The following is an 18953-nucleotide window of genomic DNA, read 5'->3' as shown; positions in this document are numbered from 1 at the left end:
CCCTGTATATTTGTGTGCTTGTGCATGACCCCTTCTAAACAGAAGTATTTTTATCCCAATCTTAGGGACTTGGAGAAATTTCACTTTTTCTTCCCATCTGTAATGGGCACGTTAGTGTTACAGGCTTTTCCCGTTAGTTTTTCCTTATGCCTAAGCTAAAATCTGAATTGCTCTGTATTTTAACCTGTTTCTTTTTTGTTGTTGTTATTCATAGAAATGTTGACCATATTTTCATTACTCCTTTCTCCATATGAAGACTTTTTATTCCGCCTTGTTGACTCCAGTCCAGACCAAATGCCGTGTGTTCTTTAGTTTCCCTCCTAGGTTGAGCTCTGCTTGGAAATAGAAGTCTGGCTCATAGCTAGTTGTTAGTTAAGAATTAAAAAGTGCTCTCCGTACTGTTCAGTCCATTTGGCTTAATCATACCAACTGAAATTTGTCAGAATTATAGCTTTAGGATATTATTTTTTAAAATTCCATATGCGGCATGCCTGGGTGGCTCAGTTGGTTGAGCGGCTGCCTTCAGCTCAGGTCATGATCCCAGCGTTCTGGGATCGAATCCCGCATCGGGTTCCTTGCTCAGCAGGGAGCTTGCTTCTCTTTCTGTCTCTTCCTGCCCCTCTGTCTGCATGTGCTCGCTCTCCTGTCTTTCTGACAAATAAATAAATAAAATCTTAAAATAAAATAAAATAAAATTCCATTTGCATAAGAGATACCCCTATGCCCACCTGTCGTTTTTTCCCTTCATTCACGTAATACTGACTGCACTCCTACTGGAAGTGCAGTGAGCAACACGGGCCAGATCCCTGGACTCCAGGACCTACGACAAGCTAATAAAGAAAGCAGATAATCAGACAGGAATAAGCCCTGTGTGATGTGGTAAATACTTAGGAGGTGTGGCTCCTTCAGAGTCGGTCAGCGGGCGCCTCTCAGAGGGATCATGTTTAGACTGAGGTTTGATTGACAGGAAGTCAGCCAGTGGGAAGCTGAGGGGTCATTTCAGGATGAGAGCGGAGGACAGCTGGTGTTCTTTTCCTTCTGAGTTAATGCTGTTAGCCATTTTGGCCGTACTTTAGGATGACCTGAGGAGCTTCTAAAAAACACCAATATGTGGGCCCTACCTTCTGAGATTTTCACTCATTGGCTGGGGGTCAAACCATGAGTGTTTTTTATTTGTTTGTTTTTTAATGCTTAGAAGATTCTAACGTGAAGTCAAGCTTGAGAACCACTGCACTAGATTAATTTTTTCACATCCGAGAGCATAATAATGAACTGGAAGGAAGATTATTTCTCATTTTAAAGTTGGCTGTTTTCTGTTAAATTCAGAATCACTCATACTGAAGAAGCTCCCATCTACGCTTGTTATCTGGGTTCTGGCACATTAAAGGCTGACCAGCCAGAGTCTTTCGGCTGGGTTTCCCACCAGGGGTCTTTACCCTTAGCGGAGGTCTTGTTTTCCTCTCTCCCGCTGCACGTCCTCCTCCGTCATTTCTCAGCTGAGCGGTCACTTGGTCCAGTGACCTGTACTGGACACGAAGACGAGATTCGACCACCCACCCACCATCCCCAGCTCCCTTCACATTCTGTGTTTCTTCTCAAAGTTCAAGTCTGTCTCCTCTGTATACGTTTGTGAGACTCTTGATGTTTATCTTCAACATGTATGCAAGTACCTAAAAGTGGGCCTGCCACACAATAGATGTTTAATCTTTAATACACATTTGTGGAATTAATGAGAAGAAATACTAGTGCTGAGGGTCAAGGAATTCCCTCTTGTTTAACAAGTATTTATTGAGCGTGACTAGGATAGCTTCTGCTTTGCAAATAGGTTAGAGCTTAGTAAGACACACAGGTGGTTCTAAGGGAATACACAGGATATCGTGGAATACAGATAAGTACTCTGATATCAAAGTGGGGTTGTGGTACAGGAGTGTGTAATGATGGTTTGGACAAGTTGCTTAACTACAGCTGGTCATGGTTTTGAACTGTAAAATGGGAATGATGTAGAAAATGAGATTTATTGTGGTTTTGTTTGTTTGTTTTCTAAAGTAAGCTCTGTGCCAGTGTGGGGCTTGAACTCACAACCCTGAGAACAAGAGTTGTATGTTCTACCAACAGCCAGCCAAATATATTGTGTTTTGTTGTTGTTTTTTTTTTTTTAAATCTCAATTTGAGAATAGAATCTTCTTGCACTGACTAGTAGGGTAGATCCTACCCAGCTGGGTAGCATGCACAAAATCATTACTTTAGATTTTGCTGAGACTTGTCGAAGTTCTGTGTTTATCTACTGATAAATGGCAGCCAGATTGTTAAGCGGCCTGCTTGTGCTACTAACCCCACTTCTTAGTTTAGTTCAGATGCTGGGGAAAAGCAGAGGCTTATGCTAATCTGTGCCAATACTGCCTCCCTTTATGAAAATTTTAGGATTGTGGACAGTTCCATCTTTTGTTCGGAGGAAAGTGGCACTGAACTCTGCTGGGGTTGGTGCAACAGAAAGGTGAAGCTCTCCAGAATAATTCCTGTGCTGCGCCGCAGGGTGTCTGTTGCTTTTGGCCTTGACCGTTGAGGGCAGAAAAAGTCTGAGCTCAGATGTTTGTGGGCAGAATAAAATGACTATTTTGTTCCATTTATAGCTGTTTTCATTTCTTCTAAGGATATTTTATTATACTTTCAGCAAATGAGAGCCCTCAGTTATGAAGGAACAGCACAACTGCTTTTAAAATGGGAATTCTTAATCAGAAATGTGCTGTTCAAAATTTGTAGGTAGATGTTGGTTCAAGCATGAATATTTCTCATTGCAATTTGAAGGTCCAGAGCTAGACACCAACAAAAGGTAACTCACAGAAAATGAATTGCACACCATCATAAAATCTCTCATTTTCAAGATTCAGTGAGGGTAAATTTAGCATATAACTGCAGGAATCATTAAAAGAGTGTCTTCTTTCTTGCAGCATAACTAAGTGTTTAAAGCATTAGTAAAGGTGTATTTTTGCCACACTGTAAAATACACGTGGAAGAATCTGTATTTCTAGCTGGTATTAAGGAAAAAAGGAATATATCTTGAAATAGGAATATTTTTAATAATTGGGAAGCAGCAGTGTCTTAGATACCTGGTACCCTCTAGACCCTGGGAGTACAGCTGTGAGCAATGCAGATGTGGGCTCTGCTGGTGGGCACTGGTGGAGATTACAGCTGAGGAGGCATGTCGGTAATAATCGCCGAGTGGCACCCAGCGATACAAACTATACCTGAAACTAGAGTAATGTTTCGTTTGGATTTTCTTCTGTAGATTTAGACGTTAAGTTACAGCCTTCGCCATATCACACACTTATGTAAAGTAGAGCAAATGGCAGGATTGAACAGCAGGTCTGAGAGACACAGAAGAGCTGGTTATACCTCTTCTCTTTTTACAGAGTCATGAGTTCTGCTGAGGGTGTGCAGGAATGACGGGTCTGTCTTTATGGGTAGGGAGGACCGTGGCGTGGTAGATGATTTCCAAGGTGTGGGTCCCTCTTTGGCGCCTCTCCCCTTGTATGTGCTCACTGCTCTGTCCGTCAGAAGGAGATTCTGGTTTCCCTGCCCTGACTGGGCTGGTCTTCTGGCTTGCACTCACTAGCAGGATACCACGGAGAGAACTCTGGGAGTCGTAAGGCCCAGGCCTTCAGAGGACTGGCAGCTTCCCCTTCCTCTTCGGAGCCAGCCGTCATCCTGTAAAAGGACTGACTGCGGCTGCGGACAGACGCCACCTGGGAGGCCCGACACCATCTTGGACGTTTCACTCCAGCTGAGCTTGCTGGCTGGGTCCGGCTGCCTGATTGAACCCAGGAGTTACTGTCAGAGGAGCCACGTACCTGAGCCGTAGCCAACTCACAGGATCATGAAAAATAATAAATGATTGTGGTTGTCATCTGCTGCAATTTGGAGTGGTTTGTTCCTCGGCAACAGAAGACGAAAACACACGGTATGGGATGGAGAGCACTAGATAGAGATGTAGATGTCCCCATAGAGAAGTCGTTCTCTGAGGAGCCGTGCAGACTCAGAATTGACCCTGAAGTGAGCCGAACTGATCTGAGAAGTTTCTGATGGCTCAGTGTGAGAGAGTTTTGACACTGTCACCTAATGTCCATATGCAGTCACACCTAGAGATGTGCCCAGCTGGCTTATGGGAAGTCATCTTTGTAAGGCATTTCATTTAATAGACTGGAGCCTGCAAAGAATTTCTTAACATGATGAATTTCGATTTTGCTTGTCTTGCTAATGATAATGATGAGCGCTGCGAGGTGAAAATCAGCATGTGGTCATTTTTCGTGGTTTTGTAGATGACACCGGCTGCCGTAAATTCTCCGTGGTTTGCTAGTTTCCCGCAGTTATATTTTTGTGCATGATATTCATTAAAATGCCTTTTTTATTGAATTCTTTTGATTTAGGCGGTGTTTGTATGTGTAAAGGTTGGTTGACATAAACATGCCTTAGTGAGATGTGTTCGGTTTGTGCCTGTCCTCTTAGACGCAAGGCACAGGATAGGTATAGAAGAATCAGTGAGAGCTGGAAAATAGTCATTAATGAAAGAAGATGGGCTTCATTATGTCACGTTATCATTGTTCACATTAACTGTTTTAATAATCATGGCCATGTTAATGGGATTTGGTAACAGTTTTAGCATAACTCAGTACTAGCTTGGGGGCTTAGGAGCTGGCTGACATGAAGAGAAATTGTATTTTCAGCCTAGAGGTGTTTCTTCCTGGAGGTGTTGCCCTACTGAAGCAGGAGGGGACAGTTCAGCTTTCTGCCATGCTCAGTGACGCCCATCTTCTAGGTCTGCTTCTCTCATAGTTCCAAGGTGGTTGCCCCCCATCTGGGCATCATAGGCCATTAGCAGTAGCTGGAATAAGAAAAGGGTAATGTCTTCTCCTGTGTCTTTCACACACACACACACACACACACACACTCTCTCTCTCTCTCTCTCTCTCTCTCTCTCTGTCCCCCTAGCCCCCCTTTTTTTTCCTTTTAAGTAGGCTCCATGCCCAGTGTGAAGTCCACCATGGGGCTTGGACTCAGGACCCTGAGTTTAAGACCTGAGCCGGTATCAAGAGTCAGATGCTTAACTGACTGAGCCACTCAGGTGCTGCTCTGTTTCTTTTTTTAACAAATATTTTTAATTGTGGTAAAATACACATAACAAAATTTATCATCTTAACCATTTGAAGTGTACAAGTTAGAGGTATGAAGTATGTCCACGGGACTGTGCAGCCATCACCACCATCTATCTCCAGAACTCTTTTCATCTTGCAGAACTGGCACTCTGTGTCCATTAAACAGTAGCCCCCCAAGCTCCATTCTGCCAGCCCCTGGCAACCACCGTTCTACTGGTGACTCTGAATTTGACTCTGATAGGCCCATCATATAACTGGAATCATGTAGTATCTGTCTTCTTGGGACTGGCTTATTTAGCTTAGCATAATGTCCTTAAGGTTCATCCATGTTGTAGCAAGTGTACGAATTTCATTGCTTTTTATGGCAAATAATACTCCAAATTATGTGTATTTCCCATTTGGTTTATGCATTTGTCCATTGACCGACACTTGGGTTGCTTCCACCTTTCGGCTATCGTGAATAATGCTGCTATGAACATGGGTGTACAAGTATTTATTCAAGTTTCCTTTTTCACTCCTTTTATGTATAGTCCCAGAAGTGGAATTGCTGGATAGTATGGTAATTTTATGTTTGATTTTTTGAAGACCCACCCCACTGTTTTCCATAGTGGCTCTGCACGCAGATTCTCATTTCTCCAATTCTTGCCAACACTTCTTATTTTCTGGGTTTGTCTGACAGTAGTTATCCCGATGTGTGTGAGGTTTTCCGTTTCTCTTTTTAAGATTAAGGGAAACCTTAACAAGAAGCCTCCCAGCCCAGTTCACTCATTTTACCTGTCAGAGTTGTACTTCTGGTGTGTACTTGAGCCAGTCCCTGGCAAGGTGGATAGGACTGACCTTGTGCAACAGGAGGAGTCGCTTCCTGGAGCACGTAGCGCTACAGATGGTGAACACCTGAACAGGTTTTCTCTTCATTTGGCCTAACCACCAGTATGTCTTGGAAACTGAGCTGTGGCTTTGTATTTATTTATTTTATATATGGATTATATCATTTGTATGTTATATAGTTTGTACGTATGTATGCACACAGTATTATATATGCTTTTAAAAATCAGGTTGTTGGTTTAAATCTGTTTGGCTTATTTTCTGAATATTTTTAAAATGGATTTTCCTGTGTTTCCAGAATGTTTAATATTTACATGTAAAGCTTAGTTCATATTCTCTATTTTGACCCCTTTCCAGACAATTCAAAACTGCTTACCTTTGAAAGTAAAAAATTGGAGTATATAGAAATGATGAGAGGTATAATTTTTAAAATTTCTTCTCCGTGCTGTCTTGCAGAGTGCTGCTGTGAGGCTCTTCTGTGATCTGAAAGAGGTGTTTTGACTAAATCCTTATCCAGACTTGTATGCAGGCCAAGGTAAACAGTGATTTCAGGCAGTCTGCTTTGGTAGCATGACATGGCCAGACATCAGATAGTTGAAACACCAGAAAGGGTTCGGAAATGTCAGGAAAGAAACAAAAAGCGAATTCATCTGTGATTAATCATTCTTCAAGTCAATGCCTCAGCTTAATTGTGGTCATACAGCACCTCTGAAATTCTGCAGGAGTTTGCCTAGAAGAAGGCAGTTGGCATCACTGTTACAGAAGTACCTACAGGAAAAAATTGAGGTTTATTTACAAAGCTCCATCTGCCAAATCATGAGCCGTTGAAACCCCCAAGCTCCCACGCTTGCAAAGTTTCCTGACCAGACAAATTAGCAAATGTTATTTTACTACGGCACTGCAGCCCCGGCTGATGCATTTGGGTCCATGTAGTAGTGACTTTGCTGCCGTTGGTTGGAAAGAAATACAAGTGATCTCATCGCTTACCCACAGCAGAGGACACAACTCTGGAGTTTGTGATTCAGTGTCTGTTGTTTGGGATGTTAAATGTGTGGTGAATTAGACATAGTCAGTAGAAAAATGACCGCAGAATAATTTTAGCAAGGGATTTTTGATGCCTCCTGCAGGCAGTGGGAGGAACAAGAATTCACATGCTCATCACAAATTCTTGTTTCTAAAATTGTCCCGTGTGGAAACTTGCTGCATCAGAGTCAAAAGGCAATTCCTTAAGAGCCAAGTGTCTTAAGCAACTTATTACAGATGAGAAAATTGAAGCTCAAAGTGCTTAACTTGCCCAGAGTTTGAATTAACTCACATTTTTAAAAGTATTTTATTTATCTATTTAAATCAACTCTGCACCCAATGTGGGGCTCAGATTTATGACCCCGAGACCAAGAGTCACATGCTCGACTGACCGAGCCTGCCTGGCATTCCTCACATTTTCATTTTAATAACAGAAGGGAGAGTTTGGAATTGAAATTTATATAAAAGGCTTTATTTTTTAGATTTATGATGAGTTGCCTGTAACTTAATTTTGGATAATTCCGTAATACTTTGCATATTAGTTAAAGATAAATGTTAATGGGGGATAAAAGCATATTGAATCATGTGCCTTTTCCCTTCCTTTTCCTCATTTGTGCATCCACAGTGAAATAGAAAGCCTGGTATAGTGCATGATTCCTTTTTTTTTTTTTAAGATTTCATTTATTTATTTGACAGACAGAACACAAGCAGGCAGAACAGCAGAGAGAGGGAGAGGGAGAAGCAGGCTCCCCGCTGAGCGGAGAGCCTGATGCAGGACTTGATCCCAGGACCTTGAGATCGTGACCTGAGCCAAAGGCAGACAGACGCTCAACCCACTGAGCCACCCAGGCGCCCCCCTAGTGCACGATTCCTAACCTTTGAAAAACAGCAGCCATCTTTGGAGCTTTTGGAAAGATACTACTCCCCGACCTGTGCCCTGACTTACTGGAAAAGCAAGTCTGCTTCCTCCTTCACATAGCCCCATTCCCCCACTGTCGGGCGCTACTCTCCTCCGTGCTCTGGAGCTTCCCTTCCTCCTACCTCTGAAAGGTCTTGCACTTAGCCCTGTGCATGCCGGCTGGGGCTTCCTTTCCAGACCACGCTCCAGCTCTTCCGTGAAGCCATTCGCTGTATTTGCCCACTGTCGCCGCCACCAACCCCACACACCCCATGTGCCGAGTGAAGCTGGAGGCTGTCTTTCTGATCCTGTGAACTCTTGGCATTTCTAAGTGTGTTTTCTGTAGCTGGGCTTGTGTCCTGGGTGTTTGTAGGTATACATGACTAGTCCGTGTTTCCGGAGGGCCTCCTCCGTATAAAACATCCTGCTAGATGCCAAGGCAAGAGGAATATGATCAGACATGGTTCCTGCTTGTCAGATCCCTGAGCAAACCATGGCTGATCTGTCGCTGTCCTCGGTGCCCAGCACATTAATTGGCACATAGAAGGTTCTCAGTGAGTTTATTGACATGCATTGCCTGTGGAAGGTGGGCAGCTGTCTGAAGAGGAAAGCTGGGAAGCGAAGGGAAGCAGTACGGACGTGAGAAGCGTGCAGGCATCTGGCTCCTTCACAGGTCTCTAATTGGAACACCGGGCTTAGAAGAAATGTAGTCAGGCCTGCCTCAGTGGTCCAGTTTGTTATCTTCCAAGAATTGTCTCTGCTACCTAGCTGCAGTGTTTAAAAAAAAAACCAAAAATTTTATTGAAACATGGTGAGCATACAGAAAAGTGCACGTTCTTAATTGTACAGCTTGATAAATTTTCACTGACTCCACCTGTGCAACCAGCACCAAGATCCAGAGCCAGAATATTCCAGCCCCGCTTAAACCTCTTTCATGCCCCCACTGATTATGATCAAACCCCGAAGATAACCACAGTAGTCTCTTCTTCCCTGTTTTTATATATTACATAACCAGAATCACTCAGTGTATTTTATTTTGTGACTGACGTGTTCCATTCAACAATCTGTTCGTGAGACGTATTTATGTGGTGTGTGGAGCAATAGGCGGTTGATTCTCATCGCTTGTTTTCCCGTTCCCGTTCTCCTGGGGATGAACTCTTTCTAGGTTTTGGCTAATGTAAGTGCATCTGTGAGCATTGTTTACATGTCTTTGGGTGAGCATATGTATTTCTGATGGGCACAGATCTAGGTATGGAATTGCCAGATTGTGGCTTTAGTTCATACTGCCCATAACTTAAGCGAATGTACCGATTTACACTGTTGCCTACAGCATGGTGGGAGTCCCAGGTGCCTCCCGTCCTGATAGTGTCATGTGGGAGGAGCATTGTGGTTTGAATCTGCGTTTTGATGTTGAATACCTTGTCATAGGTCTGCTGGCCATTTGTAAAGTGTCTGTCCAAAGTCTTTTGCCCATGTATCTGTTGGGCTGTCTGGCTTTTATTTGTAGAAGTCCTCCCAGCAGTCTGGGTAGGAATCCTTTGTTGCATACGTGTTTTACAGGTTACTTCCTCCACTTGGCTGCTGGCCTTTTTATTCTCTTTTTTTTTTTTAATTTATTTGACAGACAAAGATCACAAGTAGGCAGAGAGGCAGGCAGAGAGAGAGGAAGGAAAAGCAGGCTCCTCTGTGGAGCAGGGAACCCGATGCGGGGCTCGATCCCAGGACCCTGGGATCATGACCTGAGCCGAAAGCAGAGGCTTTAACCCACTGAGCCACCCAGGCGCCCCGGCCTTTTTATTCTCTTAATGGTATCCTGTGATGAGAAATTTCTTAATTTTAATGTAGTCCAATTTATCTTTAGGGCCTTTGTGTCTTGCTCAAGAAAATTTTGCCTATCCTCTGTCCATGGGAATATTTTATTTTCTTCTGAGATTTTTGTAGTTTTACCTTTCATACTTAAGTAATTGATGGGAAATGTTTGGTATATGGTTGTTCTAAGAGTCAAGACTGAATTTTTTCCCAGATGGATCATTACTTTTAGTTTCTTAAGGGCACTGCCTGCATGCACATAACCAGTTTAATTAGTATCTCAATCAGATGAACTCTGTATTGTTACATTTGTACTGTAACAAACTGTCTCTGCTTTCCCTTTTTGAGACTTAGCCTTGATTCCATTAAATTAGAATACCTCATTTAACTTGAGGTTTCTCCCTGAAGAATGATACTGGCCAGCCTGTTCTTAATTTCAGTATTGAAGGAATTCAAACAAGTCACCTGCTCTTGGACATTTCTTCCAAATAACTTAAAAAATAAAAGATGCAGAGATGCAGAGCATCTCTTCATTGAAACAGGATGATACGTTTTGTGAAAATTCAGTTACAAGAATGATTAAAACACAATGTATTTAGTATTAGTATTACTAATACTTGTAATATCAGACGTTTACCATTTGTTGGTCACATCCCATTTTCTCATTTACCTTATATCATTGTTTATTGTGTGTACATTTATTTAATTATACAGAAGTTAAAATTTTGTGTGTCATGCGGTTTATTAATCCTTTTCCTCTTGGGGTGCCATGGTGGTTCAGTCACTTGAGCATCCGACTCTTGATTGGGCTCAGGCACTCTCTGTCTCTGTGTCTTTCTCTGTCTCTCAAATAAATAAGCAAATCTTAAAAAAATAAATAAAAGACCTTCTCTATGCCAACATATTAAAACAGTGATATCTTCCCTTTACTCCTCTTCACCTTGCAAAATTCAGCTCCTGTTTGCTCCCACTCTGAAACCTTGCCAACAGCACTGTATGGTAAATACATGTTTTCCCATCTGTTTGTTTCTTTAGACTCTAAGCTTCTCAAGAAGTAGAGTTTGAGTTCATTTTTCATTTAATTTTAACAACAATCCCTGGTTTATAGTAGTTGTTCTGTAAATCTTTGGATGAACAGATGGATGGTAATATGAGAATAATGACTGATTTGATTATTGGTTAGAGGGAAAGTGCATATCCTTAAGTGGTATCATTTGGTATTTCTACAGGATAGATCTTTTTATGATTTCAGCAATATTAAAGGTAACTTTATTAAAAGATTGTTTAAGGTACTGAGAAAGTTATGTTTGAATTGTCACATAAATAGTGAAGATACTTTTATGTTGCATATTTCTACAAATTAAAAAAACATTGATGGCCAATAATTTATAACATTTGTAATTCTGAAATGATAGCCCTGTATAAAGATATACATGGTTTATATTTGAATTAAAAGGTTTATTTGTTAAAAAGATTGATTTAGAAATGTAGCAATTGAAAAAAAGTTAATTATGTGTAAAGCCCTTGAAATAATAGTATAGTCTTTTCTAGTCTTGATACTTGTGTAAATTTATAGTCTAAACACTATTTTTAACATGGATTTGTTTCATGACCTACCCTTAGCTATAATGGGGCAATGAAGGGCTTCCCACTCTGAGTTCCTGTTCCCACCTGCTCTTAAACAGTGGTTCTCTATTGAGCAATTTTGCCCCAACCCCTGCCCCATATCTAGAGACCCTTTTGATTGTCCTAGTGGGACAGTGGGGGAGGGGTGTCATGCTACTGGCATCTAGTGGGCAGAGGCCATGATGCTGCTAAACATTCTACACTACACACAAGAACTCCTAGCATCAAAGAAGTCTCTGGCCCAAAATGTCACTAGTGCCAAGGTTTGGAAACCCTGTTTTAACGTTACTTACTTACCATTGAAGTCTGTAGGGCTTTACAGTTGCTGAGTTACCATGGGTAATTTGACTACTGCTGTCAAAAAGGAATTGCCAGAAAGATTAATTTGGGGTTCACCATAACGGTCTCAAAACAAACTATCCTGTATGACCAGAGAGAAGTTTCTTGTGTCTAATTCCTAACCCTGAGCCAGCCATATACTCATTGATGACCCCAGGATTGTCTTAAGTTTTCTTTAGGGGGTTTATGGGTGGCCTTCATGTCAACTTAAAGCTAATTTAATGTTTCTGTACAAGGAGATACATGTAGCAAATCCGACATCTCTCGGAAGGAGCAGCATTAACAACAAAAAGGTTAAATAATTCCAAACTGTGGTGCTTTCTTTTTCTAGTTCCAACGTGCATGGTAGGGTATGTCTTTAGTGTTTATAAATCATTCTGTTTTCCTTGCTTTTATTTTATTTTATTTTTATTTTTATAAAAGATTTTATTTATTTAATTGATGGAGAGACAGAGAGAGAGCATAAGAGGGGAGAAGGTCAGATGGAGAAGCAGACTCCCTGCTGAGCAGGGAGCCTGATGCGGACTCCATCCCGGAACTCTGGGATCATGACCAGAGCCAAAGACAGTCGCTTAACCCACTGAGCCACCCAGGCGCCCTTGCTTTTAGAAATAAAAAGAATGTTGACAGCTTAATAATAGCCAAGTGAACTTACCCTAGCAGCTAAATTCGTTCATTTTTTTGGTACAGACAACACAGCGTTGGCATATATGTTGTAAGATGGGACGTTATACTCACTGTCAGCTTTACTGGGATAGAGGCTTGGCACATTCTGTGTTCATGTGCTTCAACCTAGCACATTCACAACTAAGCTGTTTCAGAGAAGCACTGATGTAGTATGTGTTTAGCAACTGTTTATGGTTGAATATTCTGCCGAGGTGTCAGTGCTAGAATGAAACCAATTCCCACCCCTCCCCCCGTGTCTCCATCACGGCACAAATCTTCTTTCCTTCTTACTATAGCTGTAGATGTTCTCTTGGTTCTTAGGTCTTCCTGTGTAAAAAGCAGGCAACTGTGAGATTCTCATATGGAACACTTTCAGAAGCCTTATTGTCTGAGTTTGTGTATTAGCTAAATTGAAGCAACCTCGAGTAGTTTGTCTCGTCTGTAGAGCACTAAGTTGAAAATGACCACGCTAAGAAGCAGAGGAGGCCCTGTTTCCATTGCTGGTGGTGGACTGCCTCACTCCCTTCCGTCCTGTGTCTAGCTGCAACCACGGAACTGTTTAAGGAGGATTTATACTGTGCACAAACAGTTTTGCTAGAAAATCTGTGGTTACCTTCTCACCGCTCTCTTAAATCCAGATTCCTTTGCTTGGTCTTCAAGGGTTCCCTTTTCTTCCCATTGTTCACCATTGCCCTTCAGACACACCTTTGCCCACCAGGATATGCTTCATCCATTCTTTCTGCCAACTCATTTTTCTTCTTTCTTGTAAAATGCAATATAAATGTAAAACTCCAATAGTCTATCCTATGCTACCTTTACTGTTCTTTTTTTGGCATCCCTTCAAAAAATATATATATGTATCTATATGTATGTATATATACATACATATATATATAACTTAATCTGTGGCCCATGTGAGGGTTTGTACTTATCCTCCATTTTTTTCTATTATGTTTGTTTTGCTTAGAGAAGTCCATTGCCTTCAGATGTCTACCATGCCCATAGCCCTTTTCTGAGGGCACTGGTTGTAGACTCTACCAAAAGAAATGCATCCTTTGAGTTTAGGTCACCATTCTTAGTGACTGTTAAAACTGTGATCATAATCATTATTAATTGGACTAGGCATGGGTGCCTGACTGAAAGGGCGTTATTCTTGAGTGGATTAGGGTCATGTGGGGCTCAGCATTAAAGCTTTGCCCACTTGAATAGTGGGGCACCAAATCGATGAGATCCTCTTTTAGAAGGAAGTTTGGATTGAGACTGTAGGGAGGATCCGTGCTTAGTAGGGATATCCCTACAGAGTGCCACCCAGAGACACAGTGACCGAAGCTCAGAGTGAGTTTAAGGCTTCCTAAACACAGGTCCATAAAGTTTGAATTGTAGGCAGACTTTTGTCTATGTGCACATTTATCTTGAGAGAGTCCTTGGGTTTCTTTCATCTGGTTTTCAAAGGGGTCTGTAAATCAACAGCTATCAAGATGAGAGGGCAGTGAGATTAGGGGGAGCAGAAGCTCAGTCGAGGAATAGCAGATAAAAACACAGATTGGGGCCTCCTGCTGCTGAGGGGACATGATAACCTCTTTTTAGACCTGCTTGCTAGTTCTTGAGTTATGACCTGTTATCCGTGAGGCTGTCATCTGGCCTGGATCTCCTCCTCTTCCTGGACAGCCTGGCGTTCTCTGGAGCCTGACCCCACATGGGTAATATTTCTGCCCTCTGTTTCTGATGTGTCTCCCTAAAGTGTTGTGTTCCCCTACACCACTTACTGGATCACCTGAGTCAGTTTCTTTGTTTCTTCAGGGCCAAGAGCCAAACTAATAAACGTGTGTGCCAGCACCATGGGTGCTCTAGGGAGGCCAACAGCTGTGCCTTTCCTTGGGCGCTCAGGATTGTGGTCAGTACCTGCTAGGCGTGTCCACATGAATAAAGCACCTGCCCACCCAAGTCTGAGATGGAGAATAAGAAGGGAAAGAGCTGGTAAATTATTCTGTATAAATAGAATTAGACAAAACCCATTTCAGGAGTAGTTTTTAATCTTTCCCATCAGTGAAACATTTTATCCTTTTTCCAAGATGCTGTCCTTAGGATTATGATGGGGAGTTCAGATGAATAGTTATTAAGCATTTTTGTGCCTGGACTCAGTGTAGTATTTAGTGACATAAATTCTACTTTTTAAAAAATTGACTTAAAAATTAATGTGAGCAGGGATGCGTCTGCCATCTGCTCGGTCATGATCCCAGGGTTCTGGGATCGAGTCCCGCATCAGGCTCCTTGCTCAGCGGGGAATCTGCTGCTCTCTCTGCCTGCTACTCCCCCTACTTGAGTGCACTCGCTCTCTCTCTCTCTCTCTCTGACAAATAAAATCTTTATAAAAAATTAATATGAGCAGATGGTAGAGAATATTCTGTTATCTGAAGTTTTAAAATACTGAAACAGATTACTAAGGTTGAGAATTTTTTCCCAAGGATCTTGAAAAAGAAAATGATGACAAACAGATCTTCATTGTCACCAAATATATGGGACCTTGATCCCTGAGAGACAGGGCCATCTGGACTCTTCCGCCTGACTCTTGGAAACTGAGACCAATGTAGCGCTAATGAGTTTATAGTCTTTCCTGGGATATGTAATGGTTGCTTTTCTCACCTGGAGCTACCAAGTTTGACTTAAACAGTGATTTTTCCGGGGTGTGTTGCTGCTTACTGCATGTGTGGCTAAGCACATAGTTTCAAACTTGCTTTTCAAACTCTGTTTTGGTGAAGGCTTGAGCCTGGAGAGGGAGGATGTGAGGAAGCGCATTAGTGTAGGAAATCAAACAGTAGCCAATGTGCATTAAAAATTTTTCACAATAATATTCTTAGGGAACAAAATAATAAGTTGAAGTAATGAAAATTAGAAATGCGTAACTTATTTATAAACTAACCAGCTACATTTCCTTGAATTTTGAGGTGGGAAGGGCTTTAAAGTGCTACAAGACTGCCTTGGTGAGCCAGGAAATCAGAAGTACTAGGGGGAGTCAGGAAAGTAAGGGCCTTCTTTTGGGGGATCCATTTTCCCCTTCTTTGTTACCATTTGTTGATTTTTTCTTACCTTTCCATTTTCTTCCCATTAGTTTTGGGCGAACCGAGGAAAACATACTGGGGGTGCTTGTGTGCCTTTGATATGCTCGTGGAGTCACATTGACTGTAGGCACATGTTTTAGTTAAGAATTTGGAATTAGGCTCATAGAATGGGAATTTCTGCCTTCTCTGTATTTTAGGTTCCATATTCTAGAATAAGCCCAGGTAGTTGCATGGCTCTTGGCTCACAAGGGAAAAACTTGAGGATGATAAAAGTTTTTCATAGAAAAACTTTCTCCCTAGAAAGAAAGATCTAGGGAGATGCTAAGTATTTTTATTGCTTTAATTCAGATTAAATCTAATAAACTCACTCCTAAAGGATTTATTAAATTCTTGGTTGGGGTCAGCTTTGTAGAATTGATGAGTCTTAGAAGAGAGTCTGGCAAGCAGTTTTACTTGAGTTTTCTTTTAGCATGCTGTGAATGCCGTTTTCTTAGTTCAGCTCTGCTTTGGACACCTTGCCCCTTCCAGCTGTGGCCCAGGGCCCTCGGGCAGTATTTTAACGGAGACAGTAAGACCAGAGGGCTCAGTTGCATATTATTACAACTAGTAGTCAAAGAGTCGAATTTGTTTTTATTTAGCTGTTTATTTGGAAATATTTTCTAACTTTCAGAAAAGGTACAAGAATAAAAAATGATACAGAGAGAGGCGCCCGGGTGGCTTAGTCGGCTGAGCGTCCGGCTCATGATTTCCGCTCAGGGCATGATGTCAGGTCATGAGATCGAGCCCCACGTCAGGCTCCACACTCAGCAGGGAGTTTGCCTAAGATTCTTTCTCTCTCTGCCCCTCCTCTCACTTTGGTGCACACCACAGGCACAGACACTAGCGCTCTCTTGCGCTCTCTCTCATAAATAAACAAAACCTTAAAAAAAAATGCAGTGAATACCCGTATGCCCTTCTCTCGGGTTCACTTATTGGTAATATGTTACCCATCCGCTCTCCCGTCGCTCCCGCCCCTTACACATAGATGCATGCGTGTGTGTGCTTGTATGCTTACACATACATAATAATGCATCTTTTTTTTTTTAATTTTTATTTATTTATTTATTTGTTAGAGAGAGAGAGAGAGAGCACACAGGCAGGCAGAGTGGCAGGCAGAGACAGAGGGAGAAGCAGGCTCCCTGCTGAGCAAGGAGCCTGATTCAGAACTTGATCCCAGGACGCCAGGACCAGGACCTGAGCCAAAGGCAGCTGCCCAACCAACTGAGCCACCCAGGCGTCCCGCATGTTATCTTTTTAACTTGTATTTGTTTATTTTTTAACTTGAAAGCAAGTTGACTATATTGTCTGGTTCTTTAAAATAACTTTGTTGACTATGTGCCAAGTGCATTTGACAAGTAAGTTGTATAATTACACAGATAATTCTCACAGCCGTCCCAGACACAGGTGTAACCATTTTCACCGTTTTATAGATGAGAAGCTTGGGACGCACAGAGCACAAGGGCAGACAGCTGGTTAATGCCGGAGAATTTGCACGCAGGTAGACACAGGCTAAAGCCATCCCTGGCTCTGCAGTGCTGCACTGCTTCCCTCATAGCAAACTTCCAGTGTGAAGACTTGTGTAGGTTTCAGAAGCCCTCTGAGTCATCACTGGCCATATAAGTCTGTATCTCAGCTCCTCTAGGACATGCACTTTTTTCTCATTTTTATTTTAAAATCTCAGGTGTGTGTCTTACAGAGTGGATGGTGACATAGTTGTCATTATGTACTTGTGCGTACAAACTTGATGGCTATTTTTGGTGGTGTGTTTGGACACTTTCAGTGGTGGCCTCTGGCATGTGTGTGTGTATGTGTGTGTGTCTGTGTCTTCCACTTCCCACCTGAAAGGGAAAATGATACTAGGATTAGCGGCTCTGAGGGGAGGAGGGGCTCTTGCATTTTATTTAATATTGTAGACTTGTGTGAAGTCCAGACATGCTAAACTTTCACGAGTGAAATATATAAATATTTCTGAAAAGACACCTCAGATCCCCTTCCTGTTGGAATTTGTTCTGACTTCTGGGGTTGTGAGGATTAGAAAGGTGACTGAGTGGAGTAGCTTGTGCAGTTAGGGAGCTACCTTCCTTGAAGTGATTATTTCTGGATTCCTTCTATTTGCTGTTCCCCCATTCTATTCTTATTCTTCTCTTTCTTTCTTTCTTTTTTTTTTTTAATTTTAGAAATAATTCCTCTTGTGGAAAAGGGAATACAGGGAGAATTAAAAATAAAAATTGCCTGCAGTTCTCTCACCCGGAGCTAATCACTGTTGACATTTTACGGTATTTCCTTAGGCTTTAGTAAATATGCATGTGGTTCTTTTTCCCTCACAGTTAGTAGATGATATATACAATTTTCTTTTCCACCTTTTTCCCACTAGTATTTTCCTATTCTCCTTAAATCTTTTGTTTACCCCTGATTTTAAGTGACTGTAAATGTTATAATAATGTGCCATAACTTACAGAGCTTCTCACTGTACATTTAAGTTCATTCCACTTTTTTGTTCCAGATAATACATGGCAAACATCTTTTTGCATATTTCCTTTTGAGATATTATCACAGAATTAGTTCTTCCGTACAGTCATGCTAAATGGAAGGAACCCGTCCATATTGTGTGTCTATTCATTTGGGGAATGTTCTTCCATGGAGAGTAGAAGAATGTCATATACCAGAAGCTGCTTAAAGTAGACTCATATACATGCACAGGAATATAATAAAAATTACTTTCTGTTTCAGGAAAAATAAGCCAGCTGATTTTCTATAAGCCAGCTGATTTTCTATTCCAATTTTTCTGTTTCTCTCGAACTTTTACATTAAAAATTCACTTGACTTGATTGCCTTTAGTTCTTTTTATAAGTTGATAAAATGTTAAGTTAATCCCCCCATTCCCACCGTTCCGTGGATCTCTTTAGGTGCTGGTGTGTTTTGTACTACCTTTTAGGATCTCTTGTGGCTAATTTGATTTCAAGTTGAAGTGCTACAGGTGACTTGATCGTTCCTTCAGTACTTCCCATCCTTAGTTTGCAAGGCCTCAGGAGGATAAAAGAAAAATGGAATAGCTCAGGGATGTCAGCCCTCTTTGTAATAAAATAAAAGCTATTTTTTAAAATTTATTTCTCTGAAGTGGGCAGTCTGCCAGAACAAATGAGGAATACATCAAACAATATGAAACTAAGGTCATTGTCTTTTGCCATTTTTGTTCTATTTTCTCCCTTCTTTTTTTTTTTTTAACTTTTTTTTTTTTTTTTTAAGATTTTATTTATTTGTCAGAGAGAGGGAGAGAGAGCGAGCACAGGCAGACAGAATGGCAGGCAGAGGCAGAGGGAGAAGCAGGCTCCCTGCCGAGCAAGGAGCCTGATGTGGGACTCGATCCCAGGACGCTGGGATCATGACCTGAGCCGAAGGCAGCTGCTTAACCAACTGAGCCACCGGGCGTCCCTATTTTCTCCCTTCTTTAGCTTTATTCCCTCTCAGGGCAACAGTGGCTCTGTCCTGACTACTCCAGTTTTCCCTTACAGCCCTGAG

The 18953-nt window shown here is 41.8% G+C and overlaps 1 protein-coding gene across 9 annotated transcripts in view; it reads left to right on the top strand.

Moving 5' to 3' along the window:
* The window catches only part of ATE1 (arginyltransferase 1), a 166255-nt gene that overhangs the window by 85667 nt on the left and 61635 nt on the right, over window positions 1–18953 (top strand). Inside the window, exon 11 of one of the 9 annotated variants that reach the window (XM_032311909.1) lies at window positions 6432–7311. The exons of 7 other annotated variants lie outside the window; for them this stretch is intronic. In XM_032311909.1, the coding sequence (XP_032167800.1) occupies window positions 6432–6476 (45 nt within the window). In that variant the 3' untranslated portion in view covers window positions 6477–7311. Of the gene's footprint in view, window positions 1–3410; window positions 4957–6431; window positions 7312–18953 lie in introns of those variants that run through there. One more of the 9 variants, XM_032311910.1, reaches the window with a different exon arrangement.

The sequence above is a fragment of the Mustela erminea genome, chromosome 14, assembly GCF_009829155.1.
Source record: "Mustela erminea isolate mMusErm1 chromosome 14, mMusErm1.Pri, whole genome shotgun sequence".
Classification (NCBI taxonomy): Eukaryota; Metazoa; Chordata; class Mammalia; order Carnivora; family Mustelidae; genus Mustela; species Mustela erminea.
Note: the sequence above shows the minus strand (reverse complement) of the source record. Positions and strands in the feature narration are given on the sequence as shown.